This window comes from Pan troglodytes, chromosome 6, assembly GCF_028858775.2.
Source record: "Pan troglodytes isolate AG18354 chromosome 6, NHGRI_mPanTro3-v2.0_pri, whole genome shotgun sequence".
Classification (NCBI taxonomy): domain Eukaryota; kingdom Metazoa; phylum Chordata; class Mammalia; order Primates; family Hominidae; genus Pan; species Pan troglodytes.
In genome coordinates this window covers 172,571,950-172,580,338 of record NC_072404.2, presented here as the reverse complement: position 1 = coordinate 172,580,338, position 8,389 = coordinate 172,571,950, and the positions used below count along the sequence as shown (strand labels likewise).

Below are 8,389 nucleotides of genomic sequence, written 5' to 3'. Positions count from 1 at the left end.
TAGACATTAATTCAAAGACTTTATTGGAATAGAAAATGAGGATTTGATTATACCTTTGTTCCTAAACAATGGCTGGGTTTCATTTTGTAAAGGCATTTGTTTAGAAACTGATCTTAGCCATTTTTGTCGCTCCATTTATTAGGCACGCTTGATGGTTTAGGGATTTGCTTTTTTTAATTGAGTGCAGTTGGTAAATATCACGGTGGGTTTTCTGGCCATCAGGTCATTTCTCTGTGGTCATCTCCACAGGCCAGTGCTCAGGGGAGCCGGGAGCGTTTGGCCTGCACCACACAGCCCAGCCCTGGGGGCGTCTGTCCTGCAGCCCAAGATGTGCGCCCTTCAGTCTGGAGGGGACGTGCTCCGCACGTGAGGGGCCAGGCGAGGTGGAGAAGCTCCCGTGCTCTCTGTGGCTCTCCTGCTGCCGCCTCTCTGGGTACAGAAAGCCTGCTGCTGTGCGCACCCCACTAGTGGCCGAGTGGTCTGCAGAGGCAACGCTGGCTGGTGGCCTGGTCGACACAGAAGTGTGAAGCGGTCTTGGGAGGCCTGCAGCAGCCAGAGGTGCCCGGGATGTGGCCATCGTCAACCCCACCACGCAGCTCCTGAGGGCACGCAGGGACTCTGAAGGAAGGCTGGGAATGGCACGGGAGTGACGTCGGGCCTCAGCATCAAAGGAGACAGGAGGAAACGCTGGCCTCATCAGCTCCGAGTCTGATTCCACTTCCACGGCCCAGCTCGCCCTCTCTCTCTTCTCGCTCTCCTTTTTTTAATTGGCACACAATAATTGCACCTGTTTCTGGAATACAGGGTGGTGTTTCGACGCCCATGTATGATGTGGGATAGTCAGATCAGGGCGGTTCACGTGCCTGTCACCTCAAACCTTTGTCAGTTCTTTGTGCTGGGAACATTCCAAAGCCTCTCTTCCAGCTCTCTGAAAACATACAATAAATTGTTGTCGACCACAGTTGCGTGGAGTGCCAGGAACACTGGAGCTTATTCTCCCGTCTGGCTCTAACTCTTACCCCCTCTCCAGACTCTGGCAACCACCAGTCCATCACCACCGCCTTGAGTTCGGCTTTTTTAGCTCCCACATATGTGTGAGATCCTGGGGTGTTTGTCTTCCTGCACCTGGCTGATTTCCCCAATTCCTCCAGGCTCATCAATGCGGCTGAAATGACAGGATTCCTTTCTTCTCTGGCTGAACAGTGTCCACTGTGCCTACGCACCACATTTTTCTTATCCGTTCGTCTGTTGATGGGCACTGAGGTTGATTCCAAATCTTGGCCATTGTAAATAGTGCTGCAATGAATAGGGATGTGCAGATACGTCTTCGATATACGGATTTCCTTTCTTTGGGGCGTATGCCCAGCAGTGGGACTGCTGGATCCCAAGGTGGCTCTATTTTTAGTGTTTTCAGGAAACTCCAGCTGCTCTCCATAGCAGGCATCCTCACTCACATTCCCTCCGACAGTGCACATGGCCCTCTTTTCCCTCCCACAGTGCGCACTGCCCACTTTTCCTTCCGACGCTGCACACGGCCCTCTTTCCCCTGCGACAGTGCACACGGCCCTCTTTTCCCTCCGACAGTGCACACGGCCCTCTTTTCCCTGCCACAGTGCACACGGCCCTCTTTTCCCTGCCACAGTGCACCCGGCCCTCTTTTCCCTGCCACGGTGCACACGGCCCTCTTTTCCCTCCGACGGTGCACACGGCCCTCTTTTCCCTGCGACGGTGCACACGGCCCTCTTTTCCCTCCGACGGTGCACACGGCCCTCTTTTCCCTCCGACGGTGCACACGGCCCTCTTTTCCCTGCGACGGTGCACACGGCCCTCTTTTCCCTCCGACAGTGCACACGGCCCTCTTTTCCCTGCCACGGTGCACACGGCCCTCTTTTCCCTGCCACAGTGCACACGGCCCTCTTTTCCCTGCCACGGTGCACACGGCCCTCTTTTCCCTCCGACGGTGCACACGGCCCTCTTTTCTCTCCGACGGTGCACACGGCCCTCTTTTCCCTCCGACGGTGCACACGGCCCTCTTTTCTCCACCTCCCCGCCTCTGTGATCTTCTGCCTTTCTGATAAAAACCATTCTAGCAGATGTGGGGTGGTATCTCATTATGGTTTTAAATTAGCATTTCCCTGAGTGATGTTGGGTCTTTTCTCATATACTTTCTGGCCACTGGTAGGTCTTCTTTTGAGAAACATCTACTCTGATCATTTGCCCATTTTTCTCATTTTTTATTTTTTTAGTCCATGACCTGCTGAAATTTGCCCATTTTTAAATCAGATTATTTTTGTTGCTGTTGAGCTGGGTGAGTTCCTTGTAGATTCTGGGTATTAGTCCCTTGTTGGATGAAGAGTTTGCAAATTTTTTTTATTCCTTTTCCTTCTCTTTCAAGGGAGAGTGTGTTATACACAAAGTCTCTGCCTCCCTCTCTGTGTCCATCTGTCTCTTCTCTCTCTGTCTCTGCCTCCTCTCTGTCTCCATCTGTTTCTTCTTCTCTGTCTCTCTCTGCCTCCCTCTCTGTCTCTTCTTCTTTCTCTCTCTCTGCCTCCCTCTCTGTCTGTCTCTTCTCTCTCTGTCTCTCTCTGCCTCCCTCTGTCTCTGTCTCTTCTTCTGTCTCCCTCTGCCTCCTTCTCTGTCTCCGTCTATCATCTCTCTCTCTCTCTCTGCCTCCCTCTCTTTCTTCTCTCTCTCTCTCTGCCTCCCTCTGTCTCTTTTTTTCTCTCTCTGTCTTTCTCTGCCTCCTTCTCTGTCTCTGTCTTCTCCTAGCAGCCCTGAGCCTCTCTCTCTTTTCTCTGGGGTATCTACTTTGAAGGAAGCCATTGATACATAACTATTGTGGTCTCGATTTTCTATTTAAAAAAAAAAAAGTAATCCCACTACTTTGCAGTCATCCTTCTGTTTTTTAGGATTAGACGTTCCCTGTGAAAAGGTGGCTGTGAACGAAGGGAAGTCAGAGGAAATCATAGACTCTGCAGCCTTGGGCCACGCATCAGAGGCCAGGAGCCCCACAGGGACATTGGGGCTCCCAGTGGCTGGCAGCTGGGCTGCTGAGGGCTCACAGCCAGGCCCCTCTCCATGAACTGCCCTCAGCCACATGCCCCCTGCCCCATGCCAATGCCCTTCCCAGGGACATGGCCCACCCCATGACTGGTCTAAGAGGGGCACGAGGCCCTCCCACTGGCCCCTTTTGGGACCACCCTGTGGGGCCCTCCAGTCCCGGGGTTCCACGGAGGCCTTGCTTGCAACTGTGTGGCATCTGGACACACAACATCTGGACTTCGCCACCCCGGCATCGTGCTCCCTCCCTCACCCCCTGCCCCGAACCCCCGCAATTGTCACAGCCAGATGGCAGGAGTCGGGGCTCCTCAGGCCAGGCCTGGGGACCCTCCCACTCACCCTCAGAAGAGGGCCCCTGAGCCAGAGCTGCTCCCATGGGGCAGAGCAGAGGAAGGAGTAGCTACACACTGAGGAGTGAAGAGAGAGGAGCGCCCCGCCGGCCATTCCTGGAGATGCCAGGGTGGAGGCCAGGGCAGAGCCCAGAGAGACTGCAAGGGGGCCCTTCCCAGTCTCTCCGCACCAAGGTGGCGTCCAGCCTTCTCACCCTGAGCTCCTGAGCACTCCAGGAGGCAGCTCTGCACACTCCAGGCTCACTCTCTGACCCCTGCAGCCAGGTGCTGGCCCATTATCCAGAACAGGAGCCAGAGACAGGGGCAAAGTCCAGGCAAGGCTGCTGTCCCCAGGCCCAGGCTCGGCACCCACACAAGTCCCCAGGGCCCCTCACTCCCTTGCAGGGTCCTGACCAGACCCTGGCCTGATGCATGCCCTTCAGTCTCTAGGCACAGACTTGGGGTGCAAACCCAGCCCAGTCTAGGCACAGACTTGGGGTGCAAACCCAGCCCAGGCATCTGTCTGGGAGCCCCAACAGCCTCCTCAGCTGTGTAGCCTCCAGCACCTGCACATCCCAGCACGGGCTGGGGCTGGCCGAAGTCGGTTCAAATGGTCCATCCAGCCATGTGGCCACAGGGACCTTCCTTCCCCTCTTGGAGCCCGAGTTTCCTCTGCTGGAAAGTGGGACAGTGGCCGCAGTGATCGCAGCCATGAGGAGCAGCACCTCGCAGAGCACTGGGGCTGGAACCGCTCCACGCCCTCACCTTCACTTTTGTGCAGCTTGAGAGGCAGCTGGATTTCTCAAGGCAGCAGTGAGGCTCCACCAGGAAGTGCACTGTTGTCTCCATTCTTTTTAAGCAGCCAGTGTTTGCAGAATGCTGGTGCCGGGCAGGGGGCCGGTAAGGGGATGCCAAGCCTCCTGCTGCGGCACAGCTTCCAGCTCTGGGACCCCACGTCCCTCCCCTCCCCAGCCCCCCACCATCCCTGCTGCGCACCTCACAGCCTCCCACACCTGCAGCCTTAAGCCCTCATCCTCATACAGGAGGCCAGGCCCTGTGCTTCTGTGGACAGACAGCAGCCTCGAGGCCTCTCTCCTCCCCGTGTGTGTCCATCAGGCCTGACCTGGACTTTCCCAGCAGAGCAGGAGCTGCCGGAGGCTGCGGGTTTCTGAGTGTGCCTCAGGGCAGTGCTTCCTGGAGCAATGCAGCTCTCAGCAACCTGCTGACATCTGTCTTACCTCTGGTCTTTTACCTGTTTTGCAAACTTTGTCTCCAAAGTTTTTGTCAAAAGAAGAGAAGAGAGTGAGATGTTCAGCAGACATCTGAACACCTTGGAGTGGCAAGAGGGAGGGAGGATGAAATCAAGAGATTCTCTCTTGGCCGGATCTTGATGGGGCTGAGCTATTTCTTTCCTTGGAAGAGCCTAAGTCCTTGGGAGTCTCTTTGAGACTCTTCTGGGGCTATATGGGGTTGTATTTAATTGACACTTTCAAATCCTGGATAGATCTACACATGCGTCTGTAGACGTGGTGGTACATGTATGCCCACACAGTGCACACGCCCACACACGCATCTCCATTCACGAAGTCGTACATCTGTGTAGACACACGAAGCATGCACACGCATGCACCTGCAGAAATGACCAGTCTCTCGCACGCCACTGTGCGCGGCTCCTAATTCCACGTGTCTGGATCTCGTGGTCACGTGATTTTTCAACATCCTCAGCCTAAAGCCAGATCAAACTCCGGGTTCCCAACCACATCCAAGGTCGGCCGCACCAGTGAGGCCACGCTCAGCCCCCTCCATGGCTGCTCCCTGGGACCCAGTTCCAAAAGCCCCATGGGCAGGTGCAGGGCCTTCTCTGAGCTGGGCCCGAGGGCGTCTTTCTGAGCGCCAGCCCCACCCCTCAGGTGCTAAGGGGCACCAAGCTGGCCCTCGCGTCTGAGACCCTGTGAAGAGCTGAGTCGCTGGTGGAGAGTTCTGCTAATTTCTCTCTCATGGGTTATGAGACGTGAATGAGGTGAAGGATTTGATGTTCATTTTTATTTACAAAAGGCCAGGGAATAAAGAAGAAAAGAGGGGGTGAGGACACTCAGGTGCCCGGGGACCACTCGGCCCGTCACGCCAAGTCCCTCCTGTCTCAGGAAGGTTCTGCAGCCGCCTGGGGCCTCCTGGCACTCCTGAGCAGGAATCGCGGCTGAAGAGGTCGGCGCTGTGGCTCCATTCGCTGCCAACTGTGGCGTTCGAAACTCCCAGCTCCTCATTCAAAACCATCTTTTTTGTACATGCACGCTCATCTCTATTTTATTTCCCGACATAATTACAATTGCGATATAGGAATAACTTGTTTAATTCATCAAGCCGCTGGAAACAGCTTCTTCCGGATACAGGCGCTGCCTTTGCCCCCAACCCCCTGCTTCCATTTTAATAAATCCAGCTGCATGATCATTGGAGCTCTTTTCCTTTCCACTCCTGCTGTATTACCCTTGGAGATGAATCACCATCTCTGAAGGCGTGGGAATGGCTCTTGGGGAGGCAGGCACCACCCTCTGGCCCTCGGCTCCCACCAGCCCTCGCCACACTCAGCCGGGAGAGGAGCACCACCGTGAGACCCAGACCGTGGCCTGTGGCCTGGCCCACACCTCAGGGCCCTCCTCCCACTCACTGCGTCTGCGACTCACGCACGCCACTGCACATCATCCTTCTGCCCTGTGGAGTGGGGGCAGTATGGGACCAGGTGCTCAGGGTCGCTGGGAAGGCCAGAGCAAGCTGTTCTGTTTGGGGCGAGAACCAGGCCTGGCCTTGGTATGGTGTTGACGCGCTAGTGACGTCCCCCCACCATCAAGCCATGTCTGCCCGAGCGTCTCTTGGCTGACAACGCTGAGCCCTCCAGCTCCACAGAGATGGAGTCACTGTGTTGCACCTCCTGGGTCCAAGGCTGCCGCACAACGTCACAGACACAGGGGCTGACCCAGCAGGAGGACCCAACGCTGGCTCCACCGAACCCTCGCCAGGCGCCCACTCGCCTGTACCTCTCACATCTGCACGGCCAGGCCCACCTCCATCCCAAGAAGGAAGGGGCAGCAGGTCCAGCCACATGCATGTGGGAGAAACTGCAACTCATTGTTGTCTTAGCAGTGCAGACCCTTCAGAAATTCCACCAGCTCCCCCTCCTCCTCACCCCTCCCTCTTCCCCTCATCAGCCCCTCCTTCTTTCCACCCTCCTCCTCTCCAGTCTCCTTCCCTCTCCTTCTCTTCCTCGCCCTCATGGCTGTTGGGGTATCTGAGGAAGCCCCCAGTAGATAACACTCCTTTTGTCCACCCAGGTTGACCAAATTAAGACAAATCAAGGCCAGTTTGTGGTGGCTCACACCTGTAGCCCCAGCACTTTGGGAGGTACAGGTGGGAAGACTGCTTCAGCCCAGGAGTTCAAGAACAGCCTGAACAATATAGGGAGACCCCTTCTCTACAAAAAAAAAAAAAATTAAAAATTAGCCAGGCACGGCAGCATGTGCCTGTGGTCCCAGCTACTCAGGAGGCTGAGGTGGGAGGATCACCCTAGCCCAGCGGTTGAGGCTGCAGTGAGCCAGGATCTCACCACTGCACTCCAGCCTGAGCAACAGAGCGAGACCTTGTCTCAAAACAAAAAGGAACAGAAAAAAGAAACCGAGAGCAAAGACTGCAGCCAGGATATCTCCCCAGGTGCTGATTCAGCTCAGGGGACTCAGGGCCTCAGTGCAGCCCCAGCATAGGGAGGGGGACAGCGAGCTCCAGGCGGTGGGAGCTGTCTGCCCTGCGGCAGCCACCAGCCTGGAGCAGGTGCACCCACCTTTTGACCTTTGTTGCCCCAGGGGTGACTTGGAGTCAGCCCTTGCGCTGCTTCCTCCTGGAGGCGCCTGGGGTCCTCTACCCAAGGAGAAAACTCCCGTTTCCTCACTGACGGCACAGGCGAGTTCTTCCCCACCCCCACCTCCCCGCCCACCACCAACCTGCCTCACGTGCACTCATTTTCTTTTCCTTTTCATGGAAATCCAAAAAATTTATCTGGGAGCAACAAGACCAGCCAGTTCCTGCAGATTCGAGGCCCAGCCCGCAGTCCAGCCCGTCATCTCCCTGGGGACCAGGCGCCAACACCTAGCTCTGGAGGCAGAAGGCCCCAGGCTAACGGGATCTGATACAAGAGCTGGGGTCGGGCTCCTGATATGGCCTACAAAAAAAGATGGCTGGAAAGCAGTTCGCTGCCTTAGGTGACAGGGGAAGGGGGGCAGAACTGTGAACCGTGAGCTCAGCCTGCGGCCTCTGCAGCAGTCACCACCGACCCCCGGCCACCTACCCCAAACAGGAGGCAGAGATCTCTCACCGTCCCCCACCTCAGGATCCTGAAGCAGGAGCCCTGGAGCCCTCCCAGGGCCGGTGATCATTTTCAGGAGGAACCTAAACAGAGCTGTCTTTAGTCCAAAGGAAGGGGGTGCTGACAGTGGGAATTCAGGCTTCATGGAGGGTGAGGCTGGAGCAGATAATTATTATCTTCTTCTAATTCTCAGAAAATAAACAGAATACAGAAAGCAACAGAGCAGTCGGCCAGAGATCATGTTGGGTTTGAAGACGGTGGTGGCCACTGCCACTTGAACGGGCCAAGGCCAGCAAGACCCAGGTCCCAGCACTCAGAGTGCCCTCATGCCACACCCCACCCAGGGGAGGGCCCAGGCATGAACTGGGCTCATCCAGCCACCCCTGGTGTCCCTCGCTGCAGAGCATCACGTGATCCCAGTGTTCCCGCAGAGGAGCCTGGACGTCAGGGAGGCCCGGGGGCTATGGGGTCCCAGCCAGTTACATCCCGACCCTCACACCTTGGGAAATACGGCTGGGGTGGGAGGTTGTGGAATAGTATTCATGTAAACTTATTTTTACAAGTTCAGGTGTATATTGTTTATTGTTTTAAAACAAAATAGAAACTTTAGAAATACTGAGAAATAAGTCCATTTTGGTAAACTCCAAAA

The 8,389-nt window shown here is 55.8% G+C and overlaps 1 protein-coding gene across 1 annotated transcript; it reads right to left on the bottom strand.

Annotated features, from left to right (window-relative positions):
- LOC129135461 (uncharacterized) lies at positions 1-1,750 on the bottom strand. The gene has a single exon (XM_054655426.2). It carries the CDS (start codon positions 1,473-1,475, stop codon positions 867-869), a length of 609 nt encoding a protein of 202 aa, XP_054511401.1. The 5' UTR covers positions 1,476-1,750; the 3' UTR covers positions 1-866.
- Between the last annotated feature and the right edge of the window lie 6,639 nt (positions 1,751-8,389).

Bases quoted from the DNA above. Each gene is read 5' to 3' on its own strand.
- LOC129135461 (XM_054655426.2), bottom strand. From the start codon at position 1,475: ATGTGCACTGTCGGAGGGAATGTGAGTGAGGATGCCTGCTATGGAGAG.